The 19,830-nt window shown below is 39.5% G+C and overlaps 1 protein-coding gene across 1 annotated transcript; it reads left to right on the top strand.

Moving 5' to 3' along the window:
• The first annotated feature begins 4,997 nt into the window (after positions 1-4,997).
• LOC143959269 (uncharacterized) lies at positions 4,998-17,562 on the top strand. Its single transcript, XM_077467946.1, has 12 exons — positions 4,998-5,020; positions 5,126-5,181; positions 8,701-8,807; positions 10,436-10,543; positions 11,672-11,725; positions 12,305-12,412; positions 13,095-13,148; positions 13,959-14,066; positions 15,634-15,687; positions 15,789-15,896; positions 17,046-17,283; positions 17,406-17,562. The coding sequence occupies exons 1-12, from the start codon at positions 4,998-5,000 to the stop codon at positions 17,507-17,509; spliced, it is 1,122 nt and encodes a 373-aa protein (XP_077324072.1). The 3' UTR covers positions 17,510-17,562.
• Positions 17,563-19,830: the final 2,268 nt, after the last annotated feature.

Here is a 19,830-nt window from a genome sequence, read left to right as displayed (position 1 = left end):
ATTATATATTATGGATTTCTTCATTGAGTAGTTGTATGTCTTACCTGTTTTCCACCACTACAGGGAGTAAGAGCAGCCTGATGCATACTTACATTCCTTTCAGATACACACGCTCAGTGAAGCCTGGTTCTCCCAGATGACTCACGTCTCCACTGCGATCTCTGCCACAATGAAGGTAGCGCAGGGGTCCCACATAGTCTGGGGGTCCCACGCAGCTCCGATGGCTATCCCCTTCCCCCCCCTGGATGGCCGGCGGTCCTCATGCACGTGTGCTGAGCGCGCCCCCGTGCTAATGGGGGGGAGTGTGGTTGCGAGCTGTGCACGCCGGTGTGCACGGCGCTGTACTGCGCAGGTGCCAGGCGGTAGTTTTAAAAGCCCAGAGCGCTAGGGGGCTGTAAGTGGAGACACAGGAGCTGTGGGCAGTAAGCATCCTAAGGGATTGGAACCAGACAAACCTAAGACACCTACTCAGCATCAGGTTGTGCAATTTAAGCATATATATTTATTGTGAGACTTTGAGCACAACAGTGATTGCACTTTGTACTAGTACCTCTTCTTTGTAGCTTAGGACTATGTCTCCTCGTAAGAGGGTCTCAGGGGGAGGTAACAAGGGCACTGGTAAATCACCGCCTAGGTCTAAGGGTTCTAAAAATGCCTGTAGGTTACCATCCCCCCCTGCAAGACTGGAACCAGCCTCACAGGATGAGTCAGTGCCCCTGTCAGGTTTTGCAGCCTCTCCTAATATTTCAGCCCCGGTATTTGTCACTGAGGACTCCCTTAGGGCTACATTGGAGGGTTTTGAAGGGAGCATCATGAATTTTATTTCAGCTTCGCTGAAAGATAGCAGGAAAAGGGGTAGATCCCCTCCCTCTGCTGAGATTCCTCTTTCAGATGACACTTCTGACAATGAGGAGAGATCCCTATCTTGGGGCAGGGATCTTGAGCAGTCGGAGGAATCAGAGGAAGAGGAGAGAGTACCCCCCTCCCAGGAGCTCAGAAAACAGGTGCAATATTATACTGATTTGGTGCGTACCACATTCAGAATGCCTGCTGCTGAGGTCGCTACATCCTGTTTCTTCCCTGGGGGTCAGGAAAATCCCACAGACTGCTATTTGCTACAGTAGGTTTTAAAAATTTTTGATTATATAGTTGATGAATTGAGAGTTAAAAAATGTATCCTAATTGTATTTATCCCAACACAGGGTGAACGTGGTGCCCCTGGTGAAAGTGGTGGTGTTGGCCCTCATGGACCTTTGGGATCCCGTGGCCCATCTGGAACTCCTGGACCTGATGGACAAAAGGTATTTTGGGTGTTGTAATAAAAGAATATAAGGGATATAAAACATATGCTTTGAAAATAAAGCTCATGAGCATTACAGCTGTAGTTTAATCAGCAAATCATTCCCTCACCTTTCCCTTTTTCTGACTTCTTCAGATTTAGGCCAGGAATTTATACTAAACATGTTGTTACTACTTGCCAGCACCCTAACAAGTCTTCCTGCAATTATCCTGATCTGTTACTCCTGGTTATAACTCAGCATACTCTCTAGAATCTGTTTCTGACCTTCACGTAATGACTCGGTCTCTAGCTTGGTCTCTGTTATCCACTTCTGATCTGTTGCCTTTAGTTGTGGGTCATTTTACCTTCACCTGCCTGTCTCTTGCCCTGGTCTTCTAATTGGTCCCCAACAATGCTTCTTGGCCACCTGCCCTTTACTGTGGCTTATTATCAACTGTTCATTTCTGAACTATCTATAAGACAGACAATAAATTGAACAGGTAAATATATGCCATGGGACAGAGTGAGTAGCCAACTGGAAGTGGCTAGAACCCAAAGAACTGTAGTATTCCTAAACTGAGTAGAGGTTATCGTGCAGTTTGCATAAATCTGCATGCAGAGTCACAATAAAAATGCATTGTCCTAAAAAGCTACCAAAGTGACCACAAGCTCCAATTCTATAGGTGCAGATGTCATTTAACCAGTTAAAGTTCTTAGAAGCAACAAAAAAAGGTAATCTCACGCGTTGTCTTCAATAAAGCAACTTTATTTAGTCAACAGGCTGCTCTTACAGCTTGTTTGTTCAATAAAGTTAATTCCTGGGAGCGGACATGGTACATTTATGGATGTTTCTAAATCACAACATTAATTAACATGACTCTACTGCACAGGGGCCAAGAATATGATGGTTTTAAAGTTATTGGTTGAGGAAAGTGGAATGTTGGTAACCATCACTGGATATTAATAATGAAATGACAGACATATTTGGCAAAACAGCTTTGATCGTTCTTTAAAGATTTAACACGTTATGACTTCCTCATACCTAGGGAGAGCCCGGTGTTGCTGGTTTGAATGGAGGCGTTGGACCTTCTGGCCCTGCTGGTATTCCTGGAGAAAGAGGTACTGCTGGAACTCCCGGAACCAAAGGAGAGAAGGTAAAATAAGAGATAAGATACTCAACAAGTACCACCAAGTACATGCAAATTTAAACGTTAACCTTACTTATTACTTTCTCAAACCCATTAAACACACACTCCCGCTCCCAAAACAATTGTCGACACTCTAATTTGTTTGAGAATCAAAATATATATAAAAAACAAAAACCCAGTTAGTTCATTGGATGGGTTTACACACAAATAGAATACACAGAAAAAACATTGCAGTGTCTATTCTTACTCTACAGGGTGATGCTGGCAATTCTGGAGATTATGGCAACCCAGGAAGAGATGGCGCTCGTGTAAGTAAATTTTTTATCATGCCTTTTTAAATGGGAAGAGAAATTCCAAATGAATAGGATAAGGATGTCGTGGTGAATAGGTAGAGGACTGCAAAATGTGGTGGCCTTACTTGATGACTGAATTTACTAGTAAGGGATATGAAAACATGGGAAGGGGAAGAGGTAGTCCATGTGGTCCTATTAGATGGGGAGAAACATGTCCTGTGGGTGTCAATATTTGGCCCCACTGAATTGAAGCCTGGCCAGTGGAAAGAGGCAGCAATATTGAATCTCCACAGGAGTACCTACTACACGGGAAGAGGTGGTCCTATGGGGCAGCTGGATGACTGCTTATTTAATAAGAAAAAGTAGCCTTCATGTATGAGTAGAGAACGCCTTTGTGGATGTAATGAAGTATTCCTATTGGGTGAGAAGCAGTGTGCCTGATAGGTGGGAAAAGGTAGACTCTTTGGCTGGAAAAAAGGTGTACAAGTTGAATGGGAAAAGGTGGTCCTACTGGCTGGAAAAAGATGCATTTGGTAGCTGAGACAATTTGGTCTTATTATCTAGGAAGAGGTGTAATTGGTATATTGGACAATTTAGTCCTTTTGGCTGGGAAGAGGTGTGTCTGGAACATGGGAAGAGACAGCCCTACTTTCTAAAAAGAGACAGATCTACTAGCTAGGAATAGGTGGTTTTGCTGGTTGGGAAAATGTGTGCCTGGTAAATGTGACAATGTGATCCTACAGGCTGGGTAGAGATGTGTCTGGTACTTGGGACAAGGTGGTCCAATTGGCTGGAAAGAGGTGTCTCTGGTAAATAGAACAGGTAGTCCTACTGGTTGGGAAGTGGGGTCCTACTGACTGGGAAGAGGAGTGTCTGACAGATGGACGACTGTTTATATTACTGAAAAAAGACAAGGATGTAGTATCCATGGTGACACTATTTTAATATTTTAATTTGTCTTCTTTAGGGTCCAGCTGGTGCTGCTGGTGCCCCCGGTCCTGCTGGTGGTCCTGGTGATAGAGTAAGTACAATTCTTGGATGCAGCTGAACACTGCAGCCTCTATTTTGTAAACCTTCAGTAAGGACAAGGCAATTACTCTGACCCTGATATCTATTTTGCCTTTTTAGGGTGAATCTGGTCCTGCTGGTCCCTCTGGTGTTGCTGGTCCTCGTGGTGCACCTGTAAGTGAAAAATACAAAATTATATTAATATATGTAACTTAAAAGTAGCAAGTGGAGTCTGCCATTTTGTGAGCAGAATCAGTACTTACCAAGAATGTTACCAATGCTTATCAGAGATGTTGCTAGTTTCTCATTATGATACATTTTGGCTCAGTTTTTAAAAAGGCTTGTTATAGGTGTTTGATACACTTTAAAATATAAATATTTTCCTGTTTTGGCTCTGTGCAGGGTGAACGTGGTGAAGCCGGTCCCGCTGGACCAACTGGCTTTGCTGGTCCTCCTGTAAGTAATTAACTTTTTTTTTAATTGAAATATACACTTCTTTTCATTGTCCTAAGGAAATCATTGTAATCAGCCTTTTTCACTTAACAGGGTGCAGCTGGTCACGCTGGAGCTAAGGGAGATAGAGGAGCCAAAGGTCCCAAAGGAGAAGCTGGTTCCCCTGGTCCTTTGGGTGCTCATGGCAGCGCTGGCCCTGCTGTAAGTTATTAAATCTATAAATACATTTACAATGTTTACCATATGCTTTAATATAGAGGCACCAATAAACTGGTCTAATATTTCATTGTTAAAGATCTGAAAGACTGAAATAGATGGTTTGGCTAAGGATTAGAGTAGGTTGGTGCAAACATCTGTTGGATGTTCCAGAATGGAAAAGAAATAGTAGGACTAGAGTAGACACAGGCATGTTCTGGCCTCAGTGGGTTAGGTGTGATCTAAAATGCAATATATATATATATATATATATATATATATATATATATATATATATTTTACCTAGCAGTGATAATTACCCAAGAATATTGCTGTACGTTCAGAGTTTTGTGTATATTAGACTGAACCAGAATTATGTATACCATTCGGTGAATGCAGAAGGTAATATGTTATACAAAAGGTACTATAGTAGGATTATTGTTGCTATTTAAAACACAAGCAGTCACAGACAAGTATGCATATTTGACTGGGGGGTACTGGCAACAAATGCACAAAATTTTGCGGTACTTCAGATAAACTGGCATACAACAAGGTATACATAACAGAACTGTTGAGAAATACTAGGCTAGTAACAGTGTTCAATGTTACTTACCTTGAATGATGCAGTCATTGCTGGAGTTCAAGTAACCTACTGACCCAAACCCATAGGATTACGTTTTCAACCAAAGTCACTTATAGCCATAATTAAAAAGTTCTGTCCTTAATATTGTGGGTTTTTTTCTCTATAGGGTCCAAACGGGCACTGGAGCTCGTGGTGATGCCGGTCCTGCTGTAAGTCACTCAAGTTGGTCCTTCTGTTAAAAAAAAGAAAAAGCCACTTTGTGATTGTGTTTGTGATTTTAAGAAGCCAGTCATGGTACATTAAATTAGAAATCTTGAGAAGAATTTTTTTTTATCTATAGGGTGCTACTGGATTCCCTGGTCCCGCTGGTAGAGCAGGAGCTCCTGGACCCCCTGTAAGTACACTTTCATCTATAATAGTCTGTTACTGGTAATTGTTTTTAATACAATGACTAAGAAGGGGAATATGAAATGAGAGACACAATGTTGATTTAAAGTCATGTATCCTATCTAAAGTTACCCAAAACCATTATTTAAAATGTGGATCTTACCCGGTTTCTTTATAAACATTGTCATAATGAAATCCTTGGATTCCTCCCTGATGCTGTATATCCTTATTAAACACCTTATTTTATTTTAATTACATATACCTGTAGCAGGTATAGAGGCATAAAGGAGGGGACAATAAAAGACACCCCAACTAAAAATCGGAATCAATCATATGCCTATCCTATACTTTAGAATGAACTCAGACAGACCTAGAAAGGGCGTGTCTTAGGAAACATGGGAATGAAGAAGATTGATGATGAAAATTCTGAACTTTTAGCTTTATAGAATGCCCACTGTCAAAGTTCCTGATGGCCGTAAAATACCCAACATTATTTTGGAGACATTCACATAAAACACGAATGTTGTACCGCTCCAGGTGAAGGTATCACTCACATGATGCAGTCCCCACGTTGGGTGCTCGCCCCGGCGTGCCACCACAGTGTAGTTATGTGAGGAAAGTTGGTGGCTCACCACACCGTAGAGATGCCAAATCTTTACTCCATATGTTAATCAAGGAAAACACAAAGACAGGATGGCTGGAGCTGTTAATGCGTTTCACACATATGCTAGTGCTTATTCATAACAAATTTGCTGGGTAATGTTTGCAATGCTGCTTCTATGATAATAGTGGGTAATGTTCAAACGTTATCGTTTATGCAGACAGTTCCAGTATTGGAAAAGGATATTTGTATATAGGCATGGTGGAGGTGGGGAGAATTAAGATACCTACTGGATCTATTCCATCAACTCAGTTAGTGCAAGCAATTTTATCTTTTGAAGTGGAAGGGCATACTTTTTGTTTTTTGTTGTTCCCCGGTTGAGGAGGTTTACTCTTACTCTCTGCGTATACAACAGAACAGGAAGTTTGGGGGAAATTAAGCAAAGCAAGAATGCAGGTAGCAATAAAGCACCCAACTGATGCTCTTACAAACCAATGTGGGTTACAGTTGCAAGTGTATTTCTAGTTTTTAAATTATATATATATATATATATATATATATATATATATATATATATATACCCTCCGTGAGGTTTTTGAGTCACTATTGAGGATATTTCCCACTGTGTTAGAACAGGTAGCCATTGCTACCAAGGAAGAAAGTGAGGCTAAATCCAAAAATATTAGAGATGCCCCAGAACAAGAAGTGAATGGGAATATTCCAATGGTGACATCTATTTCAGGGACAATTTTCCCTCACTTAAGTAGTTTTCCTCTGTGACTGAGTGAAAGGTTTTTTTCCCCAGAGGTATGTAAACAACCAAAAATAAACTTCCAGGGTTTATTGCATACTTTCCTACTCTATCCAAAACTTAAAAAAAAAGTTTTGGTTTTATATACACTATAAAATAACCATACAGTATAGCAGTCTGGAAACTCTTCTACAGAGAATACAGAACAAATTGTGAACTTTATTTGTAAAAAAAAAGTCTGAGGAAGGCATGTCTCAGTGATCAGGTATCTATTTTCATGCTCCAATGTTGCAGTGAACAAGGAAGTGTGGGAATTAAATTGGCTGCCCTGGGTAGAAACTTCCATAAAAGAAGCTCAGTGTCAGTGATTTTGAATACAAAAGCCATATAAGTATAAAAAGAATTCCAGTAAGCACATCCACAATGTGCCAAACTGGACATAACACCCATTTTCAGATAGTGAAATCAGTTGTCTGCAGCTGCTAGTTTATCCAGCTCAGTTACCTTTCTGCGATTAAGATGAAATGTTTCCTTTGAAGTAAGTCTTAAAATGAACCTTCACAAAAGTTTATTATTTATTGTTGATGTGTTTCACTTGCACTTGTTTTACAGGGCAATGTTGGTTCTTCTGGCCCAACTGGACACCCTGGCAAAGATGGCGCAAGAGGTCCTCGTGGTGACTCTGGCCCTATCGGTCGTCCCGGTGAACAAGGTCAGCCTGGCCCAGTAGGTCTTGCTGGAGATAAAGGCCCATCCGGAGAAGCTGGTCCCGCTGTAAGTAATAGTGCCATTACATTGAATTGTTGATGTTAAAACAAAAGGTGGTCGACTTAGTTAACCAATAGGGATGACCAAATCTGCCCGAGAATGATTATCTGAGGGTTCAGTGAATCTTGTTTGAAATTTGGTGAACCTGAATTTAGCGGCATATTCCAATGAAGACTATGGGAGACAAATCTTGTTAGTAAGCTTTGGCCTTTTTGGGGCAAATTTAGTTCAGTTACAGATCCAATAAACTCACACAGTGCTTTCTGGCTCATATAGTTCTTCCCCCCAACCTCTCACAGTGCCTCCCCCCTGCAAGCCCTAAGCCTCCATGGTGTCCCCCCCTCCCAACTTGCTGTGGAGCCTCCAGACCTCCATAGTGCCCCCAACCATGTCCCACAACCACCTTCAGAAACCTCATCCTTTACAAGGCCACTAAGTCTACTGCATAGTCCTCTGACCCATTCCACATCCCCCCATTGTGACATCCAGCCCCATCCAGAGTGACATCTAGCTACATCCAGCCAGCTACAGATCCCTTAACCTCTCATAGTGCTCCAAGCTCATATAGTGCCCCCCAACCTTTCACAGTGGCACACAGTGCCCCCAGGCCCCCTGAAAGCTCTACGCCCCCACAGTGTCCCATCCCCCATTCTTCCACAGTGCCCCCCAGCTTGCTGTGGAGCCTCTATACCTCCATAGGGCCCCCAACTTACAAGTGTCCCACAGCCCCCTTCAGAAATCTCACCCTTTCCAAGGCCACCAAGTCTACTGGAGGGTTCCCTAACATAACCTATTCCACATCCCCATCCCCCTATAAGGACCCCCATCCAGAGTCTTCCAGCATTTCAATTTGTATATCCATTCTTTTATTAAGTGAGCATACATTTATTTTTTTACTGTTGGGGCATCTGGCCTTGAGAACCACTGATTTACTGGATTTGATTAAAGAGTATCAAAACATTTTTCCTTTATTTTTCCCTATCTATGGAGTAGCAGCATATCAACCTAGGACAAAAAGTATGTAAGGACTATAGAACACCTCCCTCTTTATAACATAAGGAAGGTGTTCAGTGGTTCACAGAGGTGAACTAGGCAGAGCCGACAACATTTTTTTATAACACTGCAGAGTGCGCAGGTCAGCAATGGATTTTTTTATTTGTCCAGTGCAGAAATATAATAGTATAATGAAATCACAAAAGTAATAACCCTTTTATATTTTGTATTTGCAAATAAGGACCCCCTGGTGCTTCTGGCCCCTCTGGTGTTCTGGGTGCTCGTGGTATTATTGGTCTTCCTGGAACAAGAGGAGAACGTGGTCTTCCTGGTGGACCTGGCTCAAACGTAAGAACATTGATTAACCATATTTACATTTTAAACCCACAGCAAACATTTCATAAATGTCCTTTATATGACATTAGTGGACCAGGAAGTGACCACACTTGAGAGTACTGGGCAAGACATTTAAATTATTTTCCATATAGAGTATATGTTAGTGTAAAAGAGGAATGCTTGGTCAAGCCATGCTTCTGGATCTTGAAGTTATTCAATGATCACTTTCACTTGATTGTTAAGCCAGATCGTTCTTTCGGCTTGGTATTGTGGTCAATATACGGTAAATGGGGTAATTTTAATTTCTGAGTATGGCCGTTTTCAATGGTTTTTGACAGGCTGAACAGGTTGAGACTAAAAAAAAGTTTATCTTGCAGACACTGGGCCTGTGTATGGGAGTTTTATGCACACTGGCAAGTGTCTTGCATGTGCTCTGTGCTTGCATTGGATCTCATTTGCCCCAAGGCTCTTTAGAGATCATTATTGAAATGTTACAGCCATTATTGAAAAGTAGACCAAACTTGGCTAGTATGTACTACACAGGGGTTCACAATAGTGACCTCATGCTAATGAATCCAACAGCAACTACAATGCAAATACAGCACAGTTGCCAATGTGCATATCCTATAGCCAAACAATTTTTTTTTTTTTTTTTTAAGTTTTGGATAAAATAAGACCCCTGTCAAATTTTAATGCTGCCTTGAAATTTTTACATTTCTGAGTCATCCTGGAAACCATTGTTAACGAGACACAAAGTGATGGGAGAGCCAAAAGTTATGCTCATCAACAAAGCAGGTGGTGAAGAGGTATCTTCCAATGTAGACACCATAATAACAGCTCACCTTGGAGGGATTCCTTTTACCTTCTGTTGTGTCTCTTGAAAATGAAATGCAGGAACATTTTCCCAATGGGACAAAGGCAGCAATAAATAAATAAATTAATGAAAACAATTATGGGGGGTTATTAATTCCCTACCAACAAGACAGAATATTTGAATTCTACCTGTGATAATAGGATAGAGGTTAAGGAACAAACATCAACTAGCATAATGAAAAAACAAATATCAGTTCCTGTTGTTTAGAAGTATGATTCTTTTAGAATAGCAATTTCTATTGGGAGCATCTCAATGAACCTTTTTGGTCTACTTCTGCCTTTATTGCTTCCTTCACAAATCCCAATAGGAAGAACATTCCTTAATTCAGAATAGTGCATGGAGCCATGCAGATAACTATTTTTCCCCCCAGAGTTAGCTGTACATCCAAAGCTACTGGTTCACCACAAAGATACAGTCTAATATTTTACAGAAATGTATTCAAAACTGCATATAGCTGTTTCAGAAATATTGAAAACCATGGCTTCTTTGGAGTAGGGCTTGGGGAACAAGAGAAAATATATCTAGATTGCTTAGGGTGGGCTGAAAGGAGCCAGTAAACTTAAGTTGACCATTAAGAATTGCCATATGTGCTTTGTAATCTTTTTGAGAATAGACATTATCCAGATTTTTCTTTACTTATTACCTGAAAAAAACATCAGAACAACATTTTCTAGGTTACTCTGTAGACTTGGAAGTTAATACGTTGGACTGTTGAGAAGTTTAAGTCTCCTGTATAATAGACAAAGTTTGCTTTTATCCACTTTAGGGTGAGCCTGGTCCCTCTGGTCTTGCTGGTTCTTCTGGTCCCCGTGGTCCCCCTGGCTCTGTTGGTTCTCCTGGTCCAGTTGGTCATTCCGGAGAGGCTGGTCGTGATGTAAGTAGTAAATTAAAATCAGGAGGTTTAAAATACATATGAAGGTCAAAGTCTGGTAATATAAGATTATGTAAAAACAGAAGAGGAACAGAGGTGAGAGAAAATATTAGATAAACATTTGTGGATCAATAATCTTCTTAGCCAATGTCTTCTGTTTCCGGATATGTAAAAGTTGCCCATTTTATAGCCAAACTGGATAAACAATGAATTCTTAGGTCACTGTTTTGTATAGGTGTTTTTTATTGATTATTCTTTACAATGTATACAAGTCTGTTAAAGAAAAAAGTAACTAAAGTTCTTGGTTGTAAGTCCTGGATTGTAGTCCTTATTCTGGACAGAACCTCTTCATATGCTTCCACTATTAATATGTTCTCTTCTCAGTGGTTTTAGGTATATATTTTGCCAGCTTAGGTAAAATGTCATTATTTTTAGATGCCCTATTTACTTTACCCAAGATTCCTTTGTTCTCCATTACTTCTATACCACCTGCAATATCACAAAGGCAACAGCCCATCCATATAATTGGTGGATTAATGGGGAATGAGGTGAACAGCTTTGGCTATCTGGCTTGCTACACAAGCATTAGTACTGTAGTTTGCACCCTATGGACATTAACAGTGCCTTAGGATCCTGCCTACATTGACTTGTGGATGTTTAGGCTCTGGTTTCCACTCACTAATGATTCCTTCAAATTACTACCCAAAGCTTTGCATTGAAAGTTAGGCTCCTTGAACTTCAAAAACATGTAAGGGCTACTTGAACTGCCCTGTCCACCTTGTAGGCTGGTCTTTACAATACTTATTACTGTACTTTAAAATAAATAATCAGCTCATTTATGCAAAAAAAAAAAAATCGTAAAATATTATTTTTTATTTTCCGTTTTATTAGGTAGATAGGAAAGTGTGTTACACAAACTACAAAATGCTCACATTTAACTAATTTCTTCTTGATGTTTAATCAAAAGGCCATAAAGTTACAAACTTGCATTCATGAAAGTAAAAAAGATAAAGTATATCCTAATAACTAACTACATCCAGGTACTTTGTAGTCACTATCACACTGCTTTTCTAACAACAGGATGTTTGTTTCATTAAAATTAACATATTTTATTTTTTTCTTACTTTTTAGGGCAACCCTGGTAACGATGGCCCTCCTGGTCGTGACGGTCTTCCAGGCCCTAAGGTAAGTTTGATGTACCAAATATAACATGATGTGTCAAGAGCTTAAAACAAAAACTGTCTATATTGACAATAGCATTTAATAATCCTGTTCCATGGTGTCATATGCTCAACTGAGAGGGAATGAAAGGAAGAACATATTTGGTTGGTACAACAGCCATTTCTTCCTTAAAGTTCAGATAAAGTCTTGGCTAGCTGCCTTGGGTAGCTGGGCTTGATCAAAAATGTAAACCCATAATAATGTTTCCTGATAACTATCAAGGCAGCCAGAAACCTGCCAGTTTAAATAGTCTTTCAGTACTATGGAGATGTCCCATTCACTTTACCCAAGATCCCTTTCTGCTCCCCTACCACGTTCTGTAGCATCTGCAATTTTTTTGAAGGCAACTGACCTGTAGGATTGATGGTCATGTATCAGCCAATTCTTGAGACAACTACCATTTCTGCCAGCTCAATTTTTAAATAAGTTTTATGACCCAAGAGGAGTTTGAATGCTCTCTGTGGCTCAAGTTAAACATCTAAATACCATTATTATTCAGCTATTCTTCTTACTGCAACATTAACATTCAGTGTTCACTTTTAGGGAGAGCGTGGTTATCCTGGCAACACTGGACCCTCTGGTCTTGCTGGAGCTCCCGGCCCAGCTGGTTCTGCTGGAGCTGCTGGTAAATCTGGAAACCGTGGTGAAACTGTAAGTTGACAGCGTTTATACATTTACAATTTGTTTATCATGTTTAGTGGTATTATCATTGCTTTTTCTGTATCAGACAATAACTGTAATTCTTGTACATCATATAGATAAAACCAAAACAGGCAGATTATTTTCAAGTCTCAATGTCTTGGAAAGAGTAGATACATATACAGTATATAAATGTACTGACCTTACAATATATAGGAAATTGGCAAACTCCAGTTTTACATTTGGGTGAGAGGTATCTTATTTACATTAATTGTATACATTACACCAACATTTCCTCAGTGGCAATGCATATATGCAATAACCAGAAGCACACATGTGTTATAGCACATCACAACATATGTGAATGCCTTGTGGTTGAAGTAGTATGATATAGGTTTCAAGTATTAGTGAGACATTAGTTTGCAGGCAATCTATATTAGAGGCGGTGTTCTTAAACATTCAGTATTCCATAAATAATGTAGTAGACCACATGATCAGGACATTTTTGCTTAAGGGATCAAATGGGTATTCGCCGTAAGTCTACCACTGCTCAAAGTCTACTCTTAAATTAATTAAAGGGGTGTTAGATTGGAAAACAGCAGCAGATAACAAATAGGGGGTAATCATTGATCAGCCAATAGTTTGTGACTTGTTTACTGTATATATCATTTTATTCATGTTTTTCACCATTTAGGGTCCATCTGGTCCTGCTGGTATCACTGGCCCATCTGGTCCAAGAGGTCCTGCTGTAAGTATCTTATATACTGTATATTAACATTCAAAATCTTGAAAGCTCGTTTCATGTTTCGATCTACCTCTTGAACCTTTCATCGAGGTTGCATTATGGGTGGTCATTCTGGATGATCTTGTCACAGGAGTATTTAGCCTACCAAATTTCAACCATAACTAAAATCAGGATGGGAGATCCTTTAAAAACAACACAGAAGAATTAGTGTATGGAACTCACAGCATATATAATAGGGAATGTTGCTGAAAACATATACATATAATAAAGGGAAAAAGGATTGGTGTTTGTGGTTGTTGTAGACCAGGTGTCTCCAAACTTTCTAAACAAAGAGCTAGTTTACTGTCCTTAAGAGGGGCCGGATTGTGGCCAGTGGAAGTAGAAAAGGTCCCGAAGTAAGTGGGAACAAGCAATGCCCCATCTTTGGTGTGAGAGGAATGGCACCCCATTGTTGGTGTCATTGGGAGGAATTGTGCCCGACCATTGGTGTCGTTGGGCCCCATTGTTGGTGTTATTGGTAGGAATAGTGCCCCATAATTGGTGTAAATGGGTTGGTATTAGTGCATGAAAATAGTGCCCCAAGGGCCAGATAAAGGTAAGCAAAGTCAATTTTATATAGACTCCTGTATTGCCCACCAAATTGATCTCCAGTACCTGCTACCATTTTGTAAGATTTCTTAGGACAAATACCTATTTGGTTTATTTTTTAAAACCATTCTAAATATGTTTTCTATTGTAAACGTCAAAGGTTTATGGTTTAGTCTACAACAGTGGTCTGCAAGCTGCGATTATCTAACCACCTTTTACTTGTAGGGTCCACAAGGTGTTCGTGGTGACAAGGGTGAAGCTGGAGAGAGAGGAGCCAGAGGTCTGGATGGTCGCAAAGGACACAATGGTCTGTCAGGTCTTCCCGGTCCTTCTGTAAGTAAAAAGAATAAAGTCTTTATAAATTATAATATATGTAATTAAAAACATGCAAAGCAAAAAAAATAAAAAATCCTGAGAGCAAAGTAAGTCCAAATACTACTAGGTTTCATTTATAAAGTCACAAAGGAGATTTCAAAATGAACCAGCCTATCATCCAACACTATACGTAGGGAAATAAATACTTCAATAATGTTTTGCATATAGGATCGATAAAACAGGCCTCTATGTCTGCCTCAGTTCTCACTAGAGTTGAATACATGTTGTTTTTTTTAAATGTAGATGTGTGGAGTATGTTGAACTTTACTTACATCTTCATTTAATTACTTAATTTTATTCCACAATATTCCCATTTTTAAAAGATGGACTACAAATCTGATGGATCCAGCCATATGGCCTACCACTTCCTGTCTTTTCTATACTATACTTCCTTATCACTTACCGTATATAGGTTTAATTAGAGCAGAAATAGGTAAGAGCACATATTTGCTGCTCATAAAATCTTTTGAAAAATGAAGATTCAGTAGAACAACATATTGTGTGTAACACACAAATCTCTAAGACGTTTTACAACTAGACAGTGCTTCATCAGAGTATACTCTTGGTGAAAATAAGTTCCAAAGGGTGACCACTGGTCCTAATATATAAACTCTTCTATTTTCAATGTATTATAGAGAACTTTAATTATCAGTGTTCCTTTAGTACAGTGTTCCTTAATTATAGTCAAATTTTCCTTCCAAAGTCGCAGAAAGGCAAATCCAAAGGGATAGTTCTGGACTGGTAAGGAAAATGGAACCCCCAGACAATATAGAGAAGACATTTAAAATTCTAAACAAACAATGCCCACAACACCAAATTATTATTCCTCTAATTCAGAGAGGTTAAATGGCTTTTTAATAATTTACCTCATATTATATTATTATATGACAGGTTCAGGGACCATATCCGGACAGAAATATGGTCGCTGCCTTTGCTTTTGAAGGCGCACTTTCTATTTCTAGTTAATTTAGGGTTAGCCACAACCAGTGGTTCTATCGTAATACAAAGAATGTAATATTCTTTTTTAAAACATAAATATTATTTTCATGAACTGTAATGTATATTGCAATGTAGTTTATCAAATTCCATTCGGCCATTTTTAAAGCCCACCTCCAGCCAAAAATCTTTCCTTTAGGTTTGGATAGAGTTTGGAAGACAAATTTTGTCTGGTTATTTTTTCTGTCTATGACCCCCGTTGGGCAGATTTTCCCACACTTCCTGTCCCTGAGCCATCCAGGCAAGGAATTGAGAGAATGTTAGTCACCAGGAAAGGAAAGATCAAACAGCATTAAAACATTAAGTTCTAACTCTTCCCCACTCCACTAAAAAATTTATTTTGTTTTACATTTTTTTGTCGACAACCTTATTGAAAAAAAATCCTATCACTGCCAAAAAGTCATGGTAAATCTTCCCAACAGGGAAAAAGATGACAATAAGAACCTGATATTCTATCTCACAAAACTAGGGATTCATTTTATTACATCTAAGTAAAATTTTAATAATAGATTTTCTCTTTTTCCTTTAGGGTACTCCTGGTGAGACTGGTCCCTCTGGTTCTGTTGGTCCCGTTGGTCCAAGGGTATGTAATGATCAACCAACAATGTCCAATCAGAGGCATATATTTAGGTATAATGTTTCTTTATTTTATTAATAAAACAACATTTTTTGTTTTTATTACAGGGTCCCTCTGGTCCCTCTGGTCCTCCTGGCAAAGAGGGTCGTTCTGGACATCCTGGTGCCATGGGTCCCGTTGGTCCACGTGGTCCTGCTGGTTTCACTGGTCCTGCTGTAAGTATTTTTTTAGTTTAAAAGAAGAAAATCAAATGTGTCTTTCTTCAGGAAACTTTTGATGTACTATTCAATATAAACCTGAACTCCAGGTTAACAGAATTCCAGGATATCAGCATGTTCCTTGTTATTACAATTGAATGCAGTACACCTGATTGGTTCCCAGTCCTGCCTTTCCCTCTCCCAGTCTAAATAATGCTCTATATGAGATTGCAAAAGGCTGATTCCAAGTCAAATAGAAGTACTTAAGCTTAAAAAATAAATGCAACAATATAACAATGCATACAGAGCTGCATTCATTTTTGAATTTTATATCTGCCTGTGATTGAGCTGTAAAGTCATAATGGAAAATCGTAATTGTACAAGTGCTGGTGATCAATTATCAGGGATTCTTAAATCAAAATTCTGTTCTCACATTTGAAAATTAAAAAAAAAATTGCAATAACTGGGTAGTTTGGTGTCTTACAACTGCAAAAGCAAAAAATTAACGAGGGTTATTAAATAATGCTTATAGATAAGTCAATAGCCTTTAGTGTAAAAGAAAATAATTAGTGGCAATTTTTGATAACTGTCACTTTAGCGTGTTGTTTTATGGTGCAAACAATTTTTAGGATGCTGTTAATGCTAGTATTCACACATAATGGTACAACTGATGCCATTGTAATAATGCATAGGTTTAGCATCAGGTTTAGGGGATAGGTTGAGTTTAAGGGTTCATTTAGGGTTACATTAATGAGCTGGCCGATAACATTCATGTTAAGTTTACAAGTTAAGTTGAGTTTATTGATTAGACTTAGGGGCCAATTTGGGGTTTATACTTAGGTGAAGCTTATGCCTGTTTTTTCTTACTTAGGGTTATGATACATTTAATTTTGGAGTGGAATAAATTAGTGCTTTACAGAAATAATAAATTAGATCATCATATATTAGATGGTTACAAACAAATCAAAAATTTGCTGGTTCACAGACTATGTAAGATCACAGTAATTGCGGTATTTCTCCATTTTTGTTTCTGCAAATCTAAAGAAGATGATGTTAAAGTAGAAGGGTGGCTTAATTAGATTTCATATTTTCTATTTAACAAATAAAGTGCATTATAACATTAAAACTTCAGTATGTATTTACTATTTTTTTTTTGTATAATTTTAGGGTCCACCTGGTCCCCCTGGTCCTCCTGGTCCATCTGGTGGTGGATATGATGGTGGTGATGGCGGTGAATATTACAGAGCTGACCAGCCTGAACGCAAACCTAAGGATTATGAAGTTGACGCTACTTTAAAATCCCTGAACCAACAAATTGAGGTCATCCTGACCCCAGAAGGCTCCAGGAAGAACCCTGCTCGTACTTGCCGTGACTTAAGACTCAGCCACCCTGAATGGACAAGTGGTGAGTAGAAAACCTGCCCAGATTATATATCAGCTTTTCTTAAGATGTGGATAAGGTGATAAGATAGGTTTGAGGAGAAAGCTCGCATTGCAACAAATACTCATTGTAAACTTCCTTTCTAGGATTCTACTGGATTGACCCCAACCAAGGCTGCACTTCTGATGCTATCAGAGTCTTCTGCGACTTCTCCTCTGGCGAGACTTACATCCACGCCAACCCAGATTAAATTACACAGAAGAACTGGTACATCAACACCTCCAACAAGGAGAAGAAGCACCTCTGGTTCGGCGAGATTCTTAATGGAGGCACACAGGTGGGTCCAATTTCTAGCCTTTGTATAGGCATAGAACCAAAGAGTGTTTCCTTTGAAAGCTTTTATTTAACAGTCTGCTACAGTTAGAGTGTAAATACATGTTGATTTTACATCTATAACACGTATGCAGAGCACAATCTGGACTAAAACTCTCTTTGCCCTGTTTTATTCGCAACAACAAAAGCTGACACATTCCATGTGTTTTTCCAACTGTCGATGTGATTCCACCTTGGGCAAAAGAGAAGGAACAATAAGGGAGCATCGTGCAATGCAATTTAATACAAGTCAAAACAAAGTTGGAAGTCTTCCACGAGTTTAACATCACGTTTTGGAAAGAAAATAATTGTCAGCTTTTGTAACAAAAAATGAAAAACCCAAATAAAAAAACGTGAAAACTTGCACCATTTGTGGCCTTTTGAATATCTTTAATGGAGGAAGTTAAAAACCAACAACATCTGTAGGGTTTAAATAACTCAAAGTATCATCTGATTTCCAGCAAGTCAAAAATGGTGTTGAGTGAGCAATAAAATTGTGCAGAGGTGCTAATTAAGGTACTTGAACATATTCAATGGTGCTAATAAAGCTTAACATCCAACTTTTTTCATATCAAGTTGTATTGTGTTAATTGTCTGGGGTTGGTGGCAATTATTGGAAAAAGACCAAATGCTGTGCCCAGAAGCCAGTAAAACACTTGGAATGGCCAATCATTCTAAAATTCCGGTGTTCATTGTATTTCATGTTATCGGAAAACTCATCATCTTGACTGGGCTGAGGGAGGTTTTTTTTTTTTTTTTTTTTTTAAGTGTTTGTGTTTTGTATATGTGAGATGTTTTAATAAATTGTGAAAATTTTAAAAACTAGTCCAGTGCTCACAAACAATTCATTTTTGGATGGGTAAAAATTTAGTTTGTAGGTGTTTAGGGCCTTCTTAAGTATATGAAAAGGAAACATTGTAGTTTTAGTTGTAGATAGCGTAGGAAAGGGTTAGACCCTCTGTCAAGTTCTCAATAAAAAAGATCTGCTCCTCTATTTTTCCTAGATGCAACTGCCACTGAACCAGACTACTGGTTGGAAGCTAAACGGTGGGGACCTTGAGTGGAGAGTGTGAACAAGATTTGCTTTTTGATTGCTGAAGATTGCTGGGTTGCATTTTTAGGTTATTTTTGGGGCTTTTTCTTGTAGCTTTTTAACACCTTTTTCTGTCACTTTTCAAACAGCTTTTTTTTCTTTGCTTCCTTCAGCCTACAAATTAAGGGGAGTGGTTAATTGGTCACAGGTGCTTGAGGCCTATATAACCTACTGTAGAACTTATTGTGAGCCTGCTCATCTTTGAGCTTGCTGAAACTCAGACCAAGTGGAACCGGACTAAGTGGTGAGTTAAAAAACCAGAGTTAGTGGAACTGGACTAAGTGGTGAGTTAAAACAAGAGGTTGTAACAGGGGTCAAGTGCCTGTGTAGGGTGAGTGTGTACCTGTGTATTCTAAGTACATGAGTATTCTTTGAGTAGCGTGTGTGTATTGTTAGTACTTGTGTATTGTGTGTGTGCACGTTGGTGAGCAAGTGCACGTTGGTCAGCGGGTGCACGTGGGTCTGTGAGTGCACGTGGGTCTGCGAGCGCACGTTGGTCAGTGAGTGCACGTTAATCTGTGATTGCACATTGGTAAGCGAGTGCATGTTGGTCTGCTAGTGCAGATTGGTCAGCGAGTACTTGTTGGTCAGCAAGTGCACGTTGGTCAGCAAGTACCTGTGTATTGTCTTGTTGAGTATTAGTGTAAGGAAGCTAGTTGTTAGGTAATTTGGACAGGGTATAATCCCCAATCCTCATTAAATTATTAGGTAAGATGCCCGGTGGGTTTGGAGATGCGACTCAGTGTACATCTTGAGGCAAGTATGTGTTCCTTGATCATCCGATCAAGGGCGAATACTGCTGTGCAAAATATAAGCACATTGTTTCCCTGGAAGCTCAGGTTTTGAATCTGGCGAAGCAACTGTCAGCACTGAGAAGTCCCTCCATACTAAAGGAGAACCAGGGACATACACGGCAGGTGCCAGCCTGGAAGTGGGTGGAGACAAAGAGGTGCAGGCACTAGGAAAGAGCAGATGGGTGACAGTCAGGAAGGGTGGAGGGGGAAGTGCCAGGGAGGCCGATCCATTCAAATAAGTACGCTCCATTGAGTGATATTGGTGAAACCAGTTAGGGATCAGCACTGCTGGAGCTGTGGGACTCTCCTAGC

This window comes from Lithobates pipiens, unplaced genomic scaffold (assembly GCF_037356315.1).
Source record: "Lithobates pipiens isolate NorthernLeopardFrog02 unplaced genomic scaffold, aLitPip1_a1.2 Scaffold_68, whole genome shotgun sequence".
NCBI classification, from domain to species: Eukaryota; Metazoa; Chordata; class Amphibia; order Anura; family Ranidae; genus Lithobates; species Lithobates pipiens.
Note: the sequence above shows the minus strand (reverse complement) of the source record. Positions and strands in the feature narration are given on the sequence as shown.

What these genes read in the sequence shown, in the direction of transcription:
- LOC143959269 (XM_077467946.1), top strand. Translation starts at nt 4,998, where the DNA reads ATGCAGTCATTGCTGGAGTTCAA. An exon ending in CTGGTGGACCTGGCTCAAAC is followed by an intron (nt 8,808 to 10,435) that starts GTAAGAACATTG and finishes TATCCACTTTAG; the next exon opens with GGTGAGCCTGGTCCCTCTGG. An exon ending in CCACCCTGAATGGACAAGTG is followed by an intron (nt 17,284 to 17,405) that starts GTGAGTAGAAAA and finishes CTTCCTTTCTAG; the next exon opens with GATTCTACTGGATTGACCCC.